The sequence below is a fragment of the Anas platyrhynchos genome, chromosome 20 (assembly GCF_047663525.1).
Source record: "Anas platyrhynchos isolate ZD024472 breed Pekin duck chromosome 20, IASCAAS_PekinDuck_T2T, whole genome shotgun sequence".
In the NCBI taxonomy this organism is placed as follows: domain Eukaryota; kingdom Metazoa; phylum Chordata; class Aves; order Anseriformes; family Anatidae; genus Anas; species Anas platyrhynchos.
This window is the reverse complement of record NC_092606.1, coordinates 3,235,406-3,256,195: the sequence shown is the minus strand read 5'-3', so window position 1 is coordinate 3,256,195 and position 20,790 is coordinate 3,235,406. Positions and strand designations below refer to the sequence as shown.

Sequence of the window (20,790 nt, the reverse complement as noted above, 5' to 3'; positions counted from 1 at the left end):
GCTCAGTGCATGGAGCTGCAGGGGATGTAGGTACCCATTTTTCCAACGCAGGATTCGACTGGGCAGTCACCATAACTTGCTGAAATCTGTCCTGCTTCCCGTCTTCCCATCTGGCAAGATAATTGCAACGAAGTGCTGCCCTTTAGGACAAGGGACTTGCGTGCAGGGTGCCTGGAGAACTGAAGGCTGAACCATTTTCAAGAAATACTCTTCTTCAGTGAACGCAGGGGGCTAAAACCACCTTGCTTTTGAGCCTGGACTTCAAGATGCACCGAGATCTGGCTGCCCTGATGCCCTGGCTGGCAGAGCCTGTTGTTAGCAATGCCCCTTGTGAAGTTCTGCTAACCTGGCACAGGGAGGTGGTGCTTGCTCCCCGGGGCAAAGGGGAAGTGCAGTAAAACCCCCTCTCTATCAGGAGCCGCTGGAGCAGAGCAGCCGAGGCGTGGTCACCTCCAAGTCTTCGGAGCACAGCTGATAAGAGCTCGGTGTGGTGCTGCAGATTAGCACAGTGACGCTGAAATGGCTCAGAAGAGCCAGCAACCAGCCCCTCCGGGCAGCGGGACGGGGCCTGGAGCTCAGGGGGTCTCCTAAAAAGGCTGAGGTGTTAGAAGGAGGACTGACTCCTCTAGTGGTAGAAAAGTCAGCCTGTGGTTCTAAGGGATGCCTGCCACAGGCTGGACATGTGTCTGTGATGTGAAGTAACCAATTTTATCCATTTTTAACAGCAGAAGTACAGCTTTGTCTCAGTACTGCCATCCTGGTACATCAGTCTGCAAGCACAGTGCAGTGGCGTTGCCTGAACTGTGTTTTGCTGCAAGCTGTGCTAGAAGTGCCATGTAAAGGTAGGCACGTAAAGCTTCACAGCAGCAGGCTGGCTCAGCAGGAAAGGAGATGCTTTGTAGATGCCCGGTGTACCAAGGAAGGCTGCAGGTGAGCCACTGCTGCTTTCAGCAGGCTCTGTTTCGTAGCTGTTAGCTCTGCAAGGCCTCGCGGCCAGAGAGGGCTGGGCTAAATGCGGGACAGGTAGCTTTTTTTAACTCTGCAAGGATAAAGATAAAGCTCAGGCCCCTCACGTGTGGCGCTAAGCTTGAAATAGTGATAGCTGCCAAGTGCAAGTGGAGTGACAGAGGGCTCTGGAAGCAAAGCTGATGCGAGTGGGTACTGAGGCTGTGACTAGCACTGCTACCAGGAGCAGGCAACTGCCATGTGCCTTAAACCATTTGAGAGGCTGGGCTCTTGAAAAAATAAGTTGTAACAGACCTTGGAGATAAGGTACCAAGTGCCTGAACGCTGCGGGGCTCCAAAAAGCCTGCTGGGCGTAACTGAAGGTGGGCAAGAATCCTGGTGTCACGGCTCTTGTGGGTGACGTGCTTTTGGTTTGTGTTGTGGTGGAAGGATACAGGAGGCCTGGCTTCTCCTGCAGCTTCCCCCAAAGCTGTCGGTGGCTGTGTTGAGGTAATAATTTAATGCCAAACCTTCTTCTTTTCCAGCTCCAAAACCTGGGCATCAACCCAGCAAACATCGGGTTCAGCACTCTGACGATGGAGTCTGACAAATTCATCTGTATAAGAGAGAAGGTGGGAGAGCAGGCGCAAGTGGTGATCATCGACATGAACGACCCCAGCAACCCCATTCGGAGGCCGATTTCAGCCGACAGTGCTATCATGAACCCTGCCAGTAAAGTCATTGCATTAAAAGGTATGGAAATAGTGGGAAAGAAACGCGTGAAGTTGCTGCAGAGCTTTGTGTAGTACTGGTTTGTGACTGACTTAAATCTGTCAGGCAACTTAGGTGGGAGGATCCCTTACCAATTTTCCACAGCTTAATGGGAGCTTAAGTTCAGTGATTTTTCGGTTACTCTGAAGGTAGCTGGGTAATAAGTTTCAGTTAAGGCTTGCCACTGGTTTGCTCATCATTAGGATGAGTTTTTTGCTGCCCAGTGAGGGTATTTATGGCTTCAGAGTACGGAGAGCTGGAAGGAAAGTTCAAGCTTTGAGCTACTTCTGGAGTCTCTACCCTGGAATCCTCTTAGGGGAAGTGAGACCTGATCTCCTGAGTGTATAGGATCCATCAGCTGAACCTCTCTGTACAGAGTAGAAAACTAGGGCTGGGGAGGAGGGGAAATATTTGCAGAGGCTGTAGTCCTTGCCACGCTGCACAAGGCTGGTGCACTGATTGGTGCATATTTATTGTATCAGCCCCTGATAGAGAAAGTAAAACTATCCGTGGAAGACTTGTGTAGTGCATAAAGCACAAGGTCAGCTCGCTCCTTATCTCTGCCAATACACAGAACAATCATTCCTCTGGAGGCTCCAGAAGTGTCAGCCCATTCTTCCCAGGAAGCCTCAAATATTCTATCACTATAAATTAATATATTGCCAATGGAAATATTTAAATGTGTTCAATATTACCTAAGTTTGATTTTAATACTGTCCTACTGTTTTGTCGCAACTTTAATGCTCTCTTGTGTGTGCAGATGGTGAGTTATCTTGACTGACTGTACCAGTTACTGTCCTGTTCTATGAAAAGAAAGCAGAATCGAATGACTCGGGTTTATGGTGGATGTGGCTGAACAGTGGTGTTAAATAACTGAAAGCCTAAATTCAGAGTTTTTTTCATGCCCTCTCAAACAAGTGAATCCTTAAGATTCAGAAACTTAATCCATTCAAACTCAGGGCACTTTTAGACTGTCGTGTTCTTGATGTTAAGCTTTTTATAAACAGGACTGGCCCTTTAGACTCGCATCTAATTTTTGGCTGTTAATATCCTTGCTGTAGCATGTAGGATAGATGCTACCTGAATCTAATATCCCTTCACTCTAAGGCTCCAGCTGCACTAGACGTGGAAATAAATGGCTAGCCTGTAGCTTGAGTAACACTACTGGACACCCTTCTCCAAGCTCTGGAGAAACTTCTGGCTCTGCATCGTACTTCAGTGGGCTGAAGTAATGGTGGCTTTCACCTGAACTAGTCCTTGCTGAGTGAAGGCACTTGTTCATATGGCTTTGGCTTTATCAAGCTGAGATACAGCTAGCAACCTTAACAGAGACCCTGACCTGGACCTAGTTTTATGTCTTTAATGTTCCTTTTATGCTACAGTAGCGTGTGCTTAAGTAGCTACCTCCTAAAACTAGCAGAGCTCAGTTAGAACCCTCCTTGCCTATTCAACAGGAAGAAATGATAGCTTATATACCACTGCGCTGTAAAAACTCTGGTAGAAGTGATTGCAGGTGGCTGTTCACGATGTATGTATTCAGCATTGTGTGTAATTGAAATAACTTCTCCTCTTACCTCTTAGAACTTGTGTTGGTCACTAGAGTCCTTTCCTTGCACAGTGTGTGTTCGTTTGGTTTGCAGCCAGTAACTCTGTGTATCCCGATGGTGCAACTTACGGCTTTTGGTTAATGAGTCTCAGTTAGGAAAGGCTCTGCCAGCCTGACCTTCCTGTGTTGTGTCCTGTTATACTTGAAACAGATGTGGACATCATTTTTAATGACACTGGCATAGCTTTCCTTGTAACTTTCAAGACACTTAGCTTTACTTTAACCTGGCTTTGATGTATGAAGTATCATACAACTTGTGTAGCTGAAGCTTTTGTTTCCTACCAAGCTGTTTTCCACATCTGTTTGGTTGGTCAGTAATGGCAAATTCAGACCAGAAAGCATACAATTACGTGGTAGTGAAATTAGGAATGTGGTCTGGTTAGAATTAGTAGCTGATCACTGAATGACATTGCCAGTATATCATAGCGTTTTCTAAAAACTTCACGAGTGTTTAGCATCATACTTCAGCTCTTCTGCTTTTAACCGCTGCTTGAAGTAACAGGTGAAAACTGCCACCTGGCTAACAACGTTGTGCTTTTCAGCTGGGAAAACACTTCAAATATTCAACATTGAGATGAAGAGCAAGATGAAGGCTCATACAATGACAGATGATGTCACCTTCTGGAAGTGGATCTCTCTGAATACTGTTGCCCTTGTAACGGATAATGCAGTCTACCACTGGAGCATGGAGGGGGAGTCCCAGCCCGTGAAAATGTTTGATCGCCATTCGAGTCTTGCTGGCTGCCAGATCATCAACTACCGTACTGATGCCAAGCAGAAGTGGCTGCTGCTGACTGGCATATCTGCACAGGTACTTTACTGTGAAGAACTATTAAAATATTGTTTGGAACACAAGTGCTTCTCTTGATCGTAAAATCTTACGTGTAACTGAAAATCTTGCAGTACCGGTATAAACACATTAAAAAGTTAATCTGCTGTGATATATTTGTAAGAGAGAGCATGGCATTTGCTAACACTAACTTAGAGGACTTTGCTGACCACGTGCTTGCTACTTCTGACTCTTGTTCTGTCTTTTCTAGCAAAACCGTGTTGTGGGAGCAATGCAGCTCTATTCTGTAGATAGAAAAGTGTCACAACCGATTGAGGGGCACGCAGCCAGCTTCGCGCAGTTCAAGATGGAAGGAAATGCTGAAGAATCCACTCTCTTCTGTTTTGCAGTAAGAGGGCAAGCTGGGGGTAAGGTAAGACTTGGTTTTAAACATGCTTTAATCTTTAATAACTCATCCTGGTCATCTGCCTCCAGGAAAACAAGTGATTTAATGCACAAATTTGCCTGTAGGAAAAAGGTGTCAGTCTGGATGCTATTCCTCTAGTGTACGTGAAAACTGGGGCGTACACAGCTTCACAGTGGGGGCTACCTGAAGTAGAGAAGTCTGTTCCAGTCATGAAGTGAGGTGATGTGTCATGACTGGCAAGCTAATTAGCTGCTTGAAGGATGTGCCTTCACAAGCAAAGCTTAAGGGAAAAGCTGTTGTAATCTCTTTGCTGATCCCCAGTACCAAGCTTAACTTCCAAGTTATTGGATGAAAAAATTAAATGCTAGTGTTACCAGGCTAGTTAGCAATCAATATAAATGTCAGAAATATATGAATAGTGTCAATATGTTAAGCAAGTTAAGAGTGCAGAAAAAGTGATCTAAAGGAATCATTAAAGTTCTAAGTATCTAGAGATAACTAAAGATCGCATTCCATAGATGAGGAAAACAACTGAGAATGAATACAGCGTGTTACACCTTATGCCTGTGCAAATGTTCAGGAAGGCTGGCTTAGCTCCTCCGCTTGCATAATCTTGGGATTAAGGATCATCAGCAGCAGAACTGCTGTATCTTTATTGTTGAAGTCTATTGTTCTGTGAATCATTTGGGAACTGACGGACTAATCTTACCTATTGCACAGTTGCATATCATTGAAGTTGGTACACCACCGACCGGGAATCAGCCGTTTCCAAAGAAAGCAGTGGATGTCTTCTTTCCTCCGGAAGCACAAAATGACTTTCCTGTTGCAATGCAGGTATGATAATTGCACATAAAACAAATCTGTAGCTTCCCTCAGTGGATATGATTGTGAAGCAGGGCACTGGCAGTTAGTTGGCCAATATAAACCTGAGGTTTGGCACAAAACTAACTGGTGTGGTTTCTGCTCCTGCTTTAGTAGAGTTAAAGTGAAGTTGGGGACAAGCAGATTCAAAGACAGCTTGTTCTTATATATGGAACAAATACTCATGTATATTTAACTGCTTTCCAAACTGTTAAAATTTGATTCTGCTATGAGAGTACTCAAGTATTCAGCTGGGAAAAAAAAAAAAAGCACTTCTAGTTCTCCTGAAATGGCACAGCTGTCCAATTCTAAAAATTACTTACTCGTTTTATCCAATACCAAATCTGATTAATCTATTCCTGTCTTGCAGATCAGTGACAAGCATGATGTGGTGTTTCTGATAACAAAGTATGGCTATATCCACTTGTATGACCTGGAAACTGGCACCTGTATCTACATGAACAGAATCAGTGGAGAGACCATATTTGTTACTGCCCAGCATGAAGCAACAGCTGGAATTATAGGAGTAAACAGAAAGGGACAAGTAAGAAAGCTTGGCTTGGAAACTACTTGTTTAGCCAATCCAGCTGGCCTTTAATGATAGGCTACAGTGTTCTTATTGATGTCTGAAAGTCTACATGAATGAACAGGGCAGAATATCAGAGTGAGGAGTATGATAGTATCAGATATCTGAACAGGAGTGCAGCTTGTCTGCATTTTTTAACTTTTTTTTTTTTTTTGTAATGACAGTCAGTGGATCTAAGCACCCTCCTCCTGCTCAGGATAGAATTAGAATATACTTCTGTTTTGGGCAGATGTTACCCTCTTACAGAGCACCTGCTAATGAAGTTTTAAATATGCTAACTTGAAATTCCACGTTCAGGACATCTCAAGTCTGCCTGTTCTGAGCCATACATTTCAGTGTATGCTCTAGCTTTCCGTTTAGAGGTTAACTTAGCACTTGCCTCTCCTCTTATATTTGGACTAACTGAAAGTTTTCCTCAATCATTTATTCAGGTGCTGTCAGTATGTGTGGAAGAAGAGAATATTATTCCCTACATCACCAATGTGCTCCAGAATCCTGACCTGGCTTTACGAATGGCTGTCCGCAACAACCTGGCAGGAGCTGAGGAACTCTTTGCTAGAAAATTCAATGCGCTGTTTGCACAAGGGAACTATTCGGAGGCAGCAAAAGTGGCAGCTAATGCTCCAAAGGTAATGGATGAACAATTTGAATAGTACTGAACTCTGCTGGCTTAAGCTTCATGCTTCAGGAAAGTTCTCTGGCCTCTTTTGAGTGGCAAGACCAGAGACCTGTCCTAATGTAGTACTTTTTAATGTTCCCAAGAAGATCCAGTATTTTGTGTTCTGAGAGTACTGGAATGTTCTAAATGCTGGAAGGTTCTAAAGCTTGTATGAAGTCTACAGAGGGGGGGAAGGAACTGAATGCAGCAATGGCTATGTGACTTAATGCTTCTGGTATAAATTTTAATCCCTCCAATGACTGGAAAAGTCTCTTTGAAATGACAACCTCTAACTGAGGCTAAACCTGTAAACGGGATAAAATGGAGAGATGCTAAGATTGAAGATTCACTAAGGCTGGAGATTGTTTAGCATAGTAAATTCAGATGAGAGGAACTTGCTTGCAAGAACAAGAATGACTTAATTCTGTAGGACAGTCCTATGATGTTAAACTAGTTCCAGTAGCAATACAGATTTAATAGGCTACTATTGCACATCTTCTATTAAAATATCTCAAATGCAGTGCTGAACTGTACTGCTGACTTTTTTCTGGGTTGGCAAAACATAATGTTGCTGCAGTAAGCATTTCTAACTTCAGCTTTCTAGAGGAAATCTTGCCAAGCCACAATAGCAGAACAGGAAACTAAAGTGCATCTCTATTTCTGGCAGGGAATCCTGCGTACTCCAGACACCATCCGTCGGTTCCAGAGTGTTCCAGCTCAGCCAGGACAGACTTCTCCTTTACTCCAGTACTTTGGTATTCTGCTTGACCAAGGGCAGCTGAATAAGTATGAGTCGCTGGAACTCTGCAGACCAGTGCTTCAGCAGGGACGCAAACAGCTCTTGGAGAAATGGTTAAAAGAAGACAAGGTAAATTTGGAATAGATACCTCTTAGGTACTCGAAGATAACTACCTGGTAGTGCTTTTTTTGAGGAAAGCTCAACTGGGCAACTCCTCAATGCACTGTGTCATCAAATAATTGATAACTTTGTGCTGCGTTTAGATTTCTGTAACTAGCTGAAGAAACAGGCTGATATCAGATAACCTAGTTCTTTTTAGACCTACAAATGCATTTCTGACTCTTGTCAGACCAACCTAAGAAACATTCCTGTAGATGAAAGCATCAGATAACGCTATCAAGCTTGGCCTTAGATTATTATTATTCTTTTTAAGGAAATCCTATAAGGAAGACAAATGAGATGCAAATGAAACACACTTCATCATGACACTGTTGGGGTGGGCTTACTGTATTTATCTCTTTTAAACAGCTGGAGTGTTCAGAGGAGCTGGGAGATCTTGTGAAATCTGTAGATCCTACACTAGCACTTAGTGTCTACCTGAGAGCCAATGTTCCAAACAAAGTCATTCAGTGTTTTGCTGAAACAGGACAAGTCCAGAAGATTGTTTTGTATGCTAAGAAGGTGAGAGGAAACTAAGTTACTATGCCTATTCTATATTTAGGAATAATGTATGTATGCTCTACAATTACTAAAAGTATTCTTGGGGGCATCTGAGAGTTTGTATTGCCTCTCTTGGTCCAAAGTTTTGTTACTAATTATTCCTAGACTTCTTACGTGTATCCCTGCATCCTTCCCTGTGTAGCCTCCTCCAAATGAGGAAATTGTGACTGCTTTGTGTAAGCTACTGACAGTAGCTTTTACTGAGCTCTGTGTTCTTGCTGAGTTACTACTTCTCACTCTCTTCAGGTTGGGTATACTCCAGACTGGATTTTCTTGCTGAGGAACGTAATGAGAATCAGCCCTGATCAAGGACAGCAGTTTGCACAAATGCTTGTTCAAGATGAAGAGCCTCTTGCAGACATAACACAAGTAAATAATTTTATTGCTGTTACAAGTTAACTCCCGAGGTGATAAATTGTTAAGAGGAGCCATACTCCTTTTCCATACATCAGGGAAAACACTTTGAACTGTTTGTTTGGGTTTACCCTACTAGGACAGTGCGGTTTCTTGCATAGTTTTAAGAACGCTATGTGACGGCTTGATATGTTTGAAGCTGCCCTTAATATTGCTTTGTCTAAATGTGCTTTCAATTACAAGTCAAAAGCTTAATCTTTTTTGCAGATTGTGGATGTCTTCATGGAGTATAACTTAATTCAGCAATGTACAGCCTTCTTGCTGGATGCACTGAAGAATAATCGTCCCTCAGAAGGTCCCCTGCAAACACGTTTACTTGAGATGAACCTCATGCATGCGCCTCAGGTATATTTTGCAATTTTAACTGAATTAGACGAGCCTCTAGTTTGTGGTCCATATCAAATGCAACTGATAAATGTTTAAAATCTTGAAAGCGTCTCTGCTTCAACTGTGAAGCTAGAATTCTGTTATATTTTTTAGGTGCTTCAAAGCCCTAAGGTAGTTTCTTTTCTTTTCAGATCATTTCTGAATTGCTCAATTGCATAGAATTGCTGTGAGTGTTACTGTTAATTCTTGGCTTCTTTGCTACAATTGAAATACAGTTTCTCTCGAGCTAGAAAGTTTTGTTTATGGGGAACTGCACTTTGAATTGTGACAGTGCTGTAGGAGCTAAATGCAACTTTGTTATTACTTCTAGGTTGCAGATGCTATCCTGGGAAACCAAATGTTTACTCATTATGACCGGGCTCACATAGCTCAGCTGTGTGAGAAAGCTGGCTTGCTGCAGAGAGCTCTCGAACACTTCACAGACTTGTACGACATCAAGCGTGCAGTAGTTCACACTCATCTTCTCAATCCTGAGGTATAAAATCAAATTTCCTGAATCTATCAAAAGCTAAGAAATTAACGATTTCTTTCCACTTTGACTTCAGAGTGTAGTGTTTTACTTGGGTCTAAAATGGCTTATGTATTTTTGCAGTGGTTAGTGAACTATTTTGGCTCCTTATCGGTAGAAGACTCGCTGGAGTGTCTGCGTGCTATGTTATCTGCTAACATTCGTCAGAACCTGCAGATCTGTGTCCAGGTAGCTTCAAAATACCACGAACAACTGTCAACACAGTCGCTTATTGAGCTCTTTGAGTCCTTCAAGAGCTTTGAAGGTAAGTTGATGCTCCTGTCTTTAGCAAAAGGAACTAGCGCTCACTTTTTCATACATGTATACATGAAGGATTTGGAGGATGGTTAATGGAATGTGGTGCTATTATGGATGGATTTCTTGCATAGTGTGCTTTTTCTGAAAAACATGCACACAACGTTGATTACTTCAGGCAAGTGACTTCCAAGTCGCTTAAAGTTGATGGCACATAGGACTTGATTAAGTGAGATTTAGCTGCGAGTTGTGGTAAGCAGCTTTTTCACTGTGTGCTTGTTTTGGTGAAAGGTTGCGAGTGTGGCTTGGACCCAACTACTTCTGATTTTTGGAACCCTTCCTTGCTCTTGTGTAGGGGTGTAAGGAAGGCACGTGCTGGATATTATTTCAACAAAGTTGATCTATCCCAGTTGATGGGAATACATTACTATTCATCAAAGTTGCATATGATATGCTAGTCTGTGTAATACATGGAGAACAGCAGGTACAGCTTGGCTAGAGCATCTGGTCTTTGTAAAATAATTGCAATACTTGAATTAAAAGTTCTTTATAAGCTTCTGCACTAGTCCTATTTCAGATTTTCACGTAATCAAAACTAGGTAGGCTTTCCCACAAGCTAATACTCATCCAACTTAAGTACTAGCAAAATAACATGTTGACCATTTCCTTCAAGGTTTGTTTTATTTCCTGGGCTCTATTGTAAACTTCAGCCAGGATCCAGATGTGCACTTCAAGTATATTCAAGCTGCATGCAAGACAGGGCAAATTAAAGAAGTAGAAAGAATCTGCAGGGAAAGCAACTGCTATGATCCAGAACGTGTTAAAAACTTCCTCAAGGTAATATTTGGACAGTGTGGATTGTGTTCGTGTCAGTTAATTGCATGAATGCTTTCAGAGTTCAAGGTTGATCTATCCATTCATTTTACTTCTATACACTTTCTGAAACTTCAGCCAGGTGAACTGCAGTTTAGCTCTGCTAGGATAATGCTAGTCTGTGTAAATACACGCTGACTGTTCCTGCTGGGATTCAGAGCACCTCTGCAACATAGTTCTGAAGAAGTTCCCATTCTGTAGCCCATTATTAGTGCTGAGCTTGTTGACAAATGTAACATTGCTAGAAATATCTTGGAAACAATGTGGGAGGGGAAAACTTTATCTGGGAACATTTCCTGCCTTCACGTTTGTCAGTTATATAGCATAGTCCTAGATTTTGCTGATCACATCTGAAGATGGCAAAACACTTCAAATGAGAATTCTGTAAAATAAGCTGGTGTCACTGAGGTGTAAGGTATGTAAAATGACCAAGCCACCTAAGATAAGTTACCAAGCTGTCAAATTCCTGATGAAAGCTATTGTTTTTTGTGCTGTTCCATGTCTGGAATGTGCAGGACATGTACCAGGTAAATCTCCCAGTACAGGCCTCCCTGTGTAAACTCCTTAACTACAATTTGTATCTGTAGGATTATATTCTGGGATGTGCATGTTCAAATAAGTGCTCTGAAATGCGTGTCTGGACTGGTGTCCACCATGTAGATGAGCTTCTGTATTGTAACGATTGTAATCTTACGCTCAAAGTGGAATAGTTCTAGATAACTTAATCTGGTTAACAATTTCAGTACGACTACTAGCTTAATTCTCACTGTTCTCTAAATCCAGTGCTACAAGGTATCACAGGACACCTGGTGCTTGGAGTCAGTTCTGTGTGGAAGCTTTCCATTATGGTCCACAACTTAATTTAGTCTTGGTTAAATGTCTTTTTTGAAATCCCAGAGTGCTAATCCTGCACACCAATAACCAGTGGCAACTAAAAATGCTGCCTATAGCTTAGACTCACAATAGTTGTACTGTGTTGTAACATTTTGTAGACCCTGCCATGCAAAGCAGCACGGTTAAACTTCAGAAAGCTTCTTGCTGTAGGCCCTGATGTGGGTGTATTCTTACTTGCTGCATATTGTTTTTTTTTTAAAAAAAAAAAAAAGTCAAATAATAAGCTGTCATTAATTGATTGACCATTGAATTTGGGGCTTTCCAAGTTCAGCTTGCTTTAACAATTTGATTGTATCTTTCTGCTTGACTCTGAGATCAAAACCAAATTACACAAGTTCTTCTCCTTCTAGGAAGCTAAACTCACTGACCAGCTACCGCTCATCATTGTGTGTGATCGCTTTGACTTTGTCCATGACTTGGTGCTGTACCTGTACAGAAATAATCTCCAAAAGTACATTGAGATTTACGTACAGAAGGTAAGTTACAATTTTTCACTTAGCTTTAATGGGCCAAACTGATCAACCTTTCTAGTATTGTGTGCAGCTATAAGCACAATGTTTTTATAAGTATTCAGCAAAAAGCATCATACTTGAGACTGACATCTAAGTATCTGTTAGTGGCCTTTGGCAAGTTAGCCCTTACATGAGTCAGAGTTCTTATTTATTCTTCAGTCAGTCAGAGTGTAACCCCCCCAGTAATGTGCCTCATGAAGGAGGAACACTTGATAGAGGAACTAGAGGTTTCTTAGCATAATTTTAACTTCCAGCTTTGGGGCAAGGAGGGTGGGAGATTCTCCTCTACTGTTTATTGCAGGGACAAGTTGGCTTGCTTAGGAGCTCTTCCTATGGGGGCTGAGCACTAGCGAGCCACTCAACTGTGTTACGAACCCCTGCTGACTAGAGAATTGATTTTTTTTTTTTTTTTTTTCAAGCCTGTCCAGATCACAGAATCACAGAATTTCTAGGTTGGAAGAGACCTCAAGATCATCGAGTCCAACCTCTAACCTAACACTAACAGTCCCCACTAAACCATATCCCTAAGCTCTACATCTAAACGTCTTTTGAAGACTTCCAGGGATCCTCAGGAGATAGGGCAGGAAGATGAGGTTACTCTGAGCAAGCAGCCTTCATGTGTATTTCTAGGGATAAGTTCTGACTCTGCTGCATGACAACACGCTGATTTCTTAAAATGATCTTGTTTAGGTGAATCCAAGCCGCCTGCCTGTTGTTATCGGGGGACTGCTTGACGTGGATTGCTCTGAAGATGTGATCAAGAACCTTATCCTTGTTGTGAGAGGCCAATTTTCAACTGATGAACTTGTTGCAGAGGTTGAGAAGAGAAACAGGTACTGAACTTCTGCAAGTCTCTTAATGCCGATAGACCAGTGATTGTAATGCTCATCTGTCTGTGTGCGTCCTCAGTATGTAACTAACCCTGGTACTGACAGATAACCAGAAGGTGCCTTTGGGTGAGAAAGCAGCAGAAGTCTGCTGTAATTCTTGGCTGATGTGAGGACCCCCCATTAAGTAGTCTTGAGACAATGAGCTGCTTTAGCATGTGATTCTTAAATGTCAAAATGTTATCCCAATGTAATAGTGAACCAGAATTCAGGCCAGAATGGAGTACTGTAATTCTGGTTTATTTACTGACTCTTCTACACTAGAGCTGACTTCCATAATGAATAAAATGTGCGAGGGGATACCTATTCAACCTCTAATACAAAACTACCTTCTTTTTAGGCTGAAATTGCTTCTGCCCTGGCTGGAAGCAAGAATTCACGAGGGTTGTGAGGAGCCTGCAACTCACAATGCGTTGGCCAAAATATACATTGATAGCAACAACAACCCAGAGAGATTCCTGCGTGAGAATCCTTACTATGATAGCCGCGTTGTTGGCAAGTATTGTGAGAAGAGGGACCCTCACCTGGCCTGTGTGGCTTATGAGCGTGGACAGTGCGATTTGGAACTCATCAATGTATGTATGCCAAGGCTGCTTGACTCATGGTTTCAGTTCTAACCTAATATGGGATAGGTACTTCAGGATAATTGCTGACAATAACATTTACTTCCTGAAAAATACTAAGCTAGGAAGTGCTCACTTGTAGTCAAATAAGTAGTTATTTGAATGTAGATGAATGAGAAATGGGAGATTGCTCTGGAAATCCTAGAATGGGAGGCTAATGGAAGTATCAAAGCCCTGGATTTCTAGCTCCCATCTCAGGGGGCTTATCTGATGTTTCATTACAATTAATGTGTCCACTGGTAGACTCCAGTAGTTGTGACTCCAATCTGAAAAGGCTTTGCTTTTTCACTAGGTGTGCAATGAGAACTCCCTCTTCAAAAGCCTTTCTCGTTACTTGGTTCGCCGTAAAGACCCTGAACTGTGGGCCAGTGTGCTATTGGAAAGCAACCCTTACAGAAGACCACTGATTGACCAGGTATAGCTGATAAAATATTAACAGTCTTTGATGTATTACCTTGACTGGCTTGCACCTGCCTTACCTGACGTGTCAATGGCTCGACTCTGCCTACAGGTTGTACAGACTGCGTTGTCAGAGACCCAAGATCCTGAGGAAGTGTCTGTCACTGTGAAGGCCTTCATGACTGCAGATCTTCCTAATGAGCTTATTGAACTGTTGGAGAAAATAGTTCTTGATAACTCTGTGTTCAGTGAGCACAGGTATGTAATGTCAACCTTGAGTTTAAGAAACTTGAATTTATACCTGATGTAGGTGTTGAGCTGCCCTAAGGTGGAACAGCAAATTAACTAGTAACTTCTCCAGAGGGGAGGGTGGATGTCTTGATCATTACTTGATTTATGTACTACTATTTTCTTTCTTTATTTAGGAATCTGCAGAACCTTCTAATTCTTACAGCTATTAAGGCTGATCGCACCCGTGTCATGGAATACATCAATCGCCTGGATAACTATGATGCCCCAGACATAGCCAATATAGCTATCAGTAACGAGCTCTTTGAGGAGGCATTTGCCATCTTCAGGAAATTTGATGTCAACACGTCAGCTGTACAGGTATCTTAAAGTTTGTCTGCAGTAAATTTGCGATGTGCATCCTCACAGAAGGACTTTGCTGTTAATTTGTGACTTTGGTACTTAACACGAGTTGGCACCAAAAGCTGCTCGGTGTCTTTGTCCTATGAAGTAAAACCAACATTCAGTGTGGACTCACTGAGGAATTGCAACGTGAAACGCAGCTTCGTGTATTGTAAAATTGACCTTCATAGGTAGTGACTGATCATGGCAACCCTTTCTGTAGGTATTAATAGAGCACATTGGAAACCTGGATCGGGCGTATGAATTTGCTGAACGCTGCAATGAGCCTGCTGTGTGGAGTCAGCTGGCTAAAGCACAGCTTCAGAAAGGAATGGTAAAAGAAGCAATTGACTCGTATATTAAAGCAGATGATCCTTCCTCGTACATGGAAGTTGTTCAAGCTGCCAATGCCAGTGGTATGATTACATTTTATTTAAGTCTTTGCTGTTGATGTTGCCGAGCTCTTTTGTGTGATCTGCTCCAAAAGCAGTTCTGCCAAACCTGTCTCTTGATTCAAGCAGAGTCATCTGACCCTTAAAGACTGCCCTAAAGAATGGGAAAAGTTATATTCTATTTGAAAATCATCAGTTGTCTTATGACTACCTTCTTTACCCAGCTGGAGACTTCTGTCAGAGCAGTTGCTTATAAGGTGGTCTTTACATGTAGTTAAACAGCAGAGTTGACTTATGTAAGGTCACTACAATGGGCTTAATGAATGTAGCACACGCAGTATAAAAGCTAGCTGTGATTGTTGGGGATCATCATATTTTGAAATACGTCAGACTAGGTTGAGCTGGTAGTATAACCTAAGCATAAAGAATCTCAGTGGTGGGGATTAAGCATTCTGAACCCCATTTCACAGGAAACTGGGAAGAACTGGTGAAATACCTTCAGATGGCACGCAAGAAGGCCCGGGAGTCGTATGTGGAAACGGAACTAATCTTTGCTCTTGCTAAAACAAACCGTCTAGCAGAGCTAGAGGAGTTTATCAATGGACCCAACAACGCACATATTCAGCAAGTGAGTGATTTTTTTTTCAATTTTTTTTTTCCAGTGTTAGCAGCAAGCTCTGTAGGCCTCACTGATCAGTGAGGTGTTGGGACTTACCTCTTTAGATTTGTAGGTTTTGAACCTTGCAAGCATTTCCATTTTTGATAATGGCTTAAGTGCTACACATCTTATTTAGGTCTGTCTGAAAAGCTGCAAGAATAACCTGGTTATGTTCTGCTGTAGGTTGGCGATCGCTGTTACGATGAAAAGATGTATGAAGCAGCTAAGCTGTTGTATAACAACGTGTCCAACTTTGGCCGTTTAGCCTCAACTTTAGTTCACCTAGGTGAATACCAGGCGGCTGTGGATGGAGCTCGGAAAGCAAACAGTACTCGCACGTGGAAAGAGGTAAACTTGCTGCTTGAATAACTTAAGAACTACAGAGCTGTAGTCTCTTCAGAAACTTTTGTAATAATCTATACTAAAATTGTCAATTCCAGGTCTGCTTTGCTTGTGTTGATGGAAAAGAGTTCCGTCTGGCCCAGATGTGTGGACTTCATATTGTAGTGCATGCGGATGAGTTGGAAGAGCTAATCAATTATTACCAGGTAACTAAGTTGACTGCTATTTTACAGTCACGGGCAGAGTTGCCAGTAGAGAATGTAACTTAAGGCTGGAAATCTGGAATCTGGTTGGTTCCTAATGTTGAAACATCTCTTAACTGTATTTTTTAGGATCGCGGCTACTTTGAAGAGCTGATAACTATGTTGGAAGCAGCACTTGGGCTTGAGCGAGCACACATGGGAATGTTTACGGAGCTAGCAATTCTTTACTCCAAGTTCAAACCACAGAAGATGAGGGAGCACTTGGAACTGTTCTGGTCCAGAGTCAACATCCCCAAGGTGAAAGACCCATTAAACATGACACTTAAAACACATCTCTCAGGATTGTGTGTGCCCTAGCTTTTGCAGTAGCAGCTCATCAAGGTTATGAGAAGCACTGATAGCAATATAATTATATATATATAATAATTAGAATTTCTAATGTGCCTTTTGCTTAGGTTCTGAGAGCTGCAGAACAGGCCCATCTCTGGGCTGAACTGGTGTTCTTGTATGATAAGTATGAAGAATACGATAATGCCATAATCACAATGATGAATCACCCAACAGATGCTTGGAAAGAAGGACAGTTCAAAGATATCATTACTAAGGTATAACTTTACTAGTGAAAGGAATTAAAATTCTTGATGTGTGTACTTCCATTCTTCTCATTCACTAGTAGTCTGTTTAAAATCCAGAGTTCTTGATGTTGCTGTTTAATTTTAAAACAAATCAACTACAGTAACTAAAAGGATCCCTAGAAATAAAGGGGGGGAGGGTGGCTTGATTGTGCTGGAATATTTAAGTTTATGTCCATCTTTCATTTGGATTCCTTTGCAATCAGGTTTCTGCTCTGAACGTATGTCCTTGCTCATTTCTAGGTGGCTAATGTGGAGCTGTATTACAAGGCCGTTCAATTCTATTTGGAATTTAAACCTCTGTTGCTTAATGATCTGCTGATGGTGTTGTCCCCTCGGCTTGACCATACTCGTGCTGTTACTTTCTTCACCAAGGTAATTTCCCTACTATTCAGATCCAAGGAGAAGTTAAAATTGCAAAAGCATTTAGTTGTAGAAGCATTTTAAAATGCTCAGCTACTTCACTGCCTCACAGGGAGGATGCTGAAATCTACAGAAAGTTGCCTTGACTTAAGTTTATCTGTCTGCTTCCTTGAAGGTTAAACAGTTACCACTGGTTAAGCCTTACTTGCGTTCTGTTCAAAATCACAACAACAAATCAGTGAACGAGTCCCTGAACAACCTTTTCATTATTGAAGAAGACTACCAGGTATGTCTTGTCTTGAAACAGCAGTATCTGGAACAGACAGGGACTCGCATGTTGTATGTGCTTTGTAAAAGATCTGCTCCTGAACTTCAGACAAGTTCTGTTCAAGCTGGCTTCTGTGGCAGTATTAACACTCCAGATCTGCTTTTCACATCTGGAAACAGGTTTCTCCCTTGTTTTCAATAGATTCTGCCTGCTTACTGTTAGCTAACATTCCTTAAGCGTATGTTCTTTGCTGCTTCAAACTGAACTAGTAGTGACTAGGGAAGGATTAAGTCAAGAACTGTCAGTGGCTTTTTGGGGGCATTTTTGGTTATTCCTTCTAGGAATTGACCAACTGCTTTGAGTGTGACAGATCCAGCTTTTATTTAAAGCAAATGGGGATGCGAAGGAAAGAATGCAAACATCTAACTATTCTGCTATTTGCATAACCTGTACAGTAGGTATTCAGTCTCTTGACCTCAGCAATTGCTACTGAAAAATATGAACCAGAATACTCTGAACTCCATGTGCGTCAAATGCCAGATTCTCCAAAAAAAAAAAAAAGCAGCTCTCACTGCAGGTCTGACTAGTATACTTTTATTTTACTAGAAGTAGGAATACAGAAGATGTATAGAAGGTGTTGACATCTTTGAGGATGCAATTGTTTGGGTGAAATGTGAATAACTTTGTTGTTCTTGCCTCAGGCCCTTAGGACTTCTATAGATGCATATGACAACTTTGACAATATCTCTCTTGCTCAACGTTTGGAGAAACATGAGCTGATAGAGTTCCGAAGAATTGCTGCGTATCTCTTCAAAGGAAACAATCGCTGGAAACAGAGTGTAGAACTCTGCAAGAAAGACAGACTGTATAAGGTAAGACCTGTGCGCAGATCTGGTTTAGCATACTTTACTTGTTTCTAGTCTTTTAACTGACTCCCAGAATTTGGAATCTTGACTTTCCAGTCAAGCTGCATCTTTTTGGAGGCCACTAGGTGGTGCCTGTTGCTGATCTGGCACATCTTGCTGCAGAGTAGCACTGTATTTCCAAGATTTCTTGGAAACAAGTTGTAGAATGCCTCCTCTCTGCTAATGTTACTAATAAATTGCAGCTTAGTTATGAACCCCACCCACATCAGTGAATATACTATGACATGTGAAGCTAACCAGACTCTCCTGTTGTAGGATGCAATGCAATATGCTTCAGAATCCAAAGATACTGAGCTGGCGGAAGAATTGTTGCAGTGGTTCTTGCAGGAGAACAAGAAAGAATGCTTTGGTGCTTGTCTGTTCACCTGCTATGATCTTCTAAGGCCGGACGTTGTCTTGGAAACAGCATGGAGGCACAACATCATGGACTTTGCCATGCCATACTTCATTCAGGTCATGAAGGAATACTTGACCAAGGTAAGAGCAGGCGCTTCTCCAACAGTGAAAGCTTGTTAGTCACTGTGGTGTGTATGCCTTGAGACTGTCTGCTTGCTACTAACATTGATATGGGCTTCGTCAAATGTCTGTCTGTCCATGTCCACACTTGTTTTTCAGTCCATCTGGGGAGAGACTTCGCCCTCTAAGAGACTGAAACACTTGCAGACTCCACTCTTATCTACCAGTTGCAGAACCTGCATCAGTAGTATTTGTCTGACTGTGGGCAGTGTCTTAGGTAGTTCCAAGACTCAGGCTTTTTATATGCCATGTCAGTCAGGAATCCCAGCAGAGAACAAGCTCTAACTAGATTCTAAAATGTTTACTAAAAAATCCTTATAGCCAGAACTTGATTTAACTTTGTCTGCTGTGCTCTTAACTTTAAACCATGGCTCTGATGCTAATGACACTAACTATTTGTTTGACTCAACTCTTGTTTGAGGTCACTTTAGGATGGGGAAAATACTTGGTAATACTCTGACAGACTTGAACCAGGTTTGTCACAGCTAAATACCAGCTGTCACTAGCAAGATTTGCCCTGCTGAAGCTGCTAGAGTATCTTAAAATTAAATGGTGTAAATTCCTTAATGATCAGAACTTTTTGTATGAGAAGTAAAAGTTGAATTCAGTGCTTGAGTCGATGAAGACCACCATAGTGCCCGTTTGTCCAGGAGACTTGTCTGGCTGTTGCTTCCTTCAGGAAGCTGCTATCCTTAAATGCTGAACTTTGTGGGAGGTGGGGAGCTATCTAAGCAATAGCATTGCTCGTCAGACATGCCTGATGTACCAAGCTAATACTAGGCCTCTCCTGGGACTAGTAGTCCTGGAGTAGGATTCTTAGAGATAAAAATATCAGGATTTGCTGAAGGGTTAGGATATAACTATAGGGTAGCTAATGAAATCAACGCAGTACAACCTAGTAACGAGCAGAGCTGCCTTTCTAAAGCAGATACTTCTGGTGTATCTTTGTTTTTGCTCTCCTGTACCTTAATTATTTCTTCCCTGACACTTTTGTTTCTACCTCTTATATGCTAAATATGGAATTTGATTTTTCTAAGCTGCACCTTCTGAATTCCTTTGCAGGTTGATGCAATAAAGGAAAAGGTGAAAGTTGATTCTTGTTTTCCATCTTTAAGTCTGGAGGACTAAGTCTAAGGATTCTGCATGAGTTTTTTTCTTTCCTACGTTTATTACACTGCTGCTACTGCTTTTCCCCCAAACAAAATATCACTAAAGCATATGCAAATTGTTTAACTCTACAAGTAGTTAGTGCAGTAGGACAAAAGTAGATTCATTTGCTACTAATATGCTAGTAGATCCTCAGGAAGGGCATACGGGTGATCAGTTGGATCACAGTCAACCTGGTGTCAAAGGGGTGAAGTGCTACTATTGGACTGCCAAACTGACTGGAGGAATGACCTAGAGTAACGAATAATTAAGTCTTGGACTGCTGGCTCTCTCTGAACTATAAACCAATATGGCATTTGCTAATATATTAGCGAATATACAAATACAGGACTGTGATCCAGTTTCTGATCTCTTGACCGTTACTAATGTGTGCTGACAGTAGACAGAATAGATACTAGCTGCTTCAGAAGAGACTCTTTCTCTCTCAGGTGTCCAGTTCTTATGGTGCTAGTCTAATCCACATGGTGTCCTAGTTCACATGATAACTTAAAACCTCAGCTATTAGACCAAGTCTGTGGTTCCCTTTCCTGTAGTAAGTTTGTTGTAGTTGTGCAAAAAAAAAAAAAAAAAAAAGACTGCCTTCCAAGCTCCTCGGCTTCATTAAATTTCTCTTGCTACCTCTTAAAAGAAAAAAAAAACAAAAAAGCTCCTCTGAGGCTACTCTGGGTCTTGCCTTTTGCTATGCAATGTTGCCCTTCCTAAGAGCAATTCTAAGGCTTCTGTCCATTTGTTCCTGTACAAATGCCATTCCAATTCTCCTTAGAACAGAAATCAGCCCTAGTGTGAGTTTTCCATTAATATGGTTGGGCAAAGGGCAAACTGACAAATGGCTTCAGGATGGACTAAGTGCAAACTGCTT

The 20,790-nt window shown here is 41.9% G+C and overlaps 1 protein-coding gene across 2 annotated transcripts in view; it reads left to right on the top strand.

The window, feature by feature from the left end:
* Nucleotides 1-20,790, top strand: part of CLTC (clathrin heavy chain) — a 29,836-nt gene that overhangs the window by 5,669 nt on the left and 3,377 nt on the right. Inside the window, exons 2-31 of one of the 2 annotated variants that reach the window (XM_027471785.3) lie at nucleotides 1,491-1,698; nucleotides 3,865-4,133; nucleotides 4,363-4,524; nucleotides 5,239-5,352; nucleotides 5,750-5,923; nucleotides 6,397-6,594; nucleotides 7,291-7,491; nucleotides 7,891-8,043; nucleotides 8,329-8,451; nucleotides 8,704-8,841; nucleotides 9,194-9,358; nucleotides 9,476-9,656; nucleotides 10,320-10,483; nucleotides 11,764-11,889; nucleotides 12,616-12,758; nucleotides 13,153-13,387; nucleotides 13,728-13,850; nucleotides 13,947-14,092; nucleotides 14,260-14,443; nucleotides 14,688-14,880; nucleotides 15,327-15,484; nucleotides 15,698-15,862; nucleotides 15,955-16,062; nucleotides 16,189-16,356; nucleotides 16,515-16,664; nucleotides 16,935-17,066; nucleotides 17,230-17,340; nucleotides 18,024-18,194; nucleotides 18,504-18,725; nucleotides 19,827-19,847. In XM_027471785.3, coding sequence (XP_027327586.1) covers nucleotides 1,491-1,698; nucleotides 3,865-4,133; nucleotides 4,363-4,524; nucleotides 5,239-5,352; nucleotides 5,750-5,923; nucleotides 6,397-6,594; nucleotides 7,291-7,491; nucleotides 7,891-8,043; nucleotides 8,329-8,451; nucleotides 8,704-8,841; nucleotides 9,194-9,358; nucleotides 9,476-9,656; nucleotides 10,320-10,483; nucleotides 11,764-11,889; nucleotides 12,616-12,758; nucleotides 13,153-13,387; nucleotides 13,728-13,850; nucleotides 13,947-14,092; nucleotides 14,260-14,443; nucleotides 14,688-14,880; nucleotides 15,327-15,484; nucleotides 15,698-15,862; nucleotides 15,955-16,062; nucleotides 16,189-16,356; nucleotides 16,515-16,664; nucleotides 16,935-17,066; nucleotides 17,230-17,340; nucleotides 18,024-18,194; nucleotides 18,504-18,725; nucleotides 19,827-19,847 — 4,806 coding nt within the window. The remainder of the gene's footprint in view (nucleotides 1-1,490; nucleotides 1,699-3,864; nucleotides 4,134-4,362; nucleotides 4,525-5,238; nucleotides 5,353-5,749; nucleotides 5,924-6,396; nucleotides 6,595-7,290; nucleotides 7,492-7,890; nucleotides 8,044-8,328; nucleotides 8,452-8,703; nucleotides 8,842-9,193; nucleotides 9,359-9,475; nucleotides 9,657-10,319; nucleotides 10,484-11,763; nucleotides 11,890-12,615; nucleotides 12,759-13,152; nucleotides 13,388-13,727; nucleotides 13,851-13,946; nucleotides 14,093-14,259; nucleotides 14,444-14,687; nucleotides 14,881-15,326; nucleotides 15,485-15,697; nucleotides 15,863-15,954; nucleotides 16,063-16,188; nucleotides 16,357-16,514; nucleotides 16,665-16,934; nucleotides 17,067-17,229; nucleotides 17,341-18,023; nucleotides 18,195-18,503; nucleotides 18,726-19,826; nucleotides 19,848-20,790) is intronic. The other variant, XM_027471786.3, reaches the window with a different exon arrangement.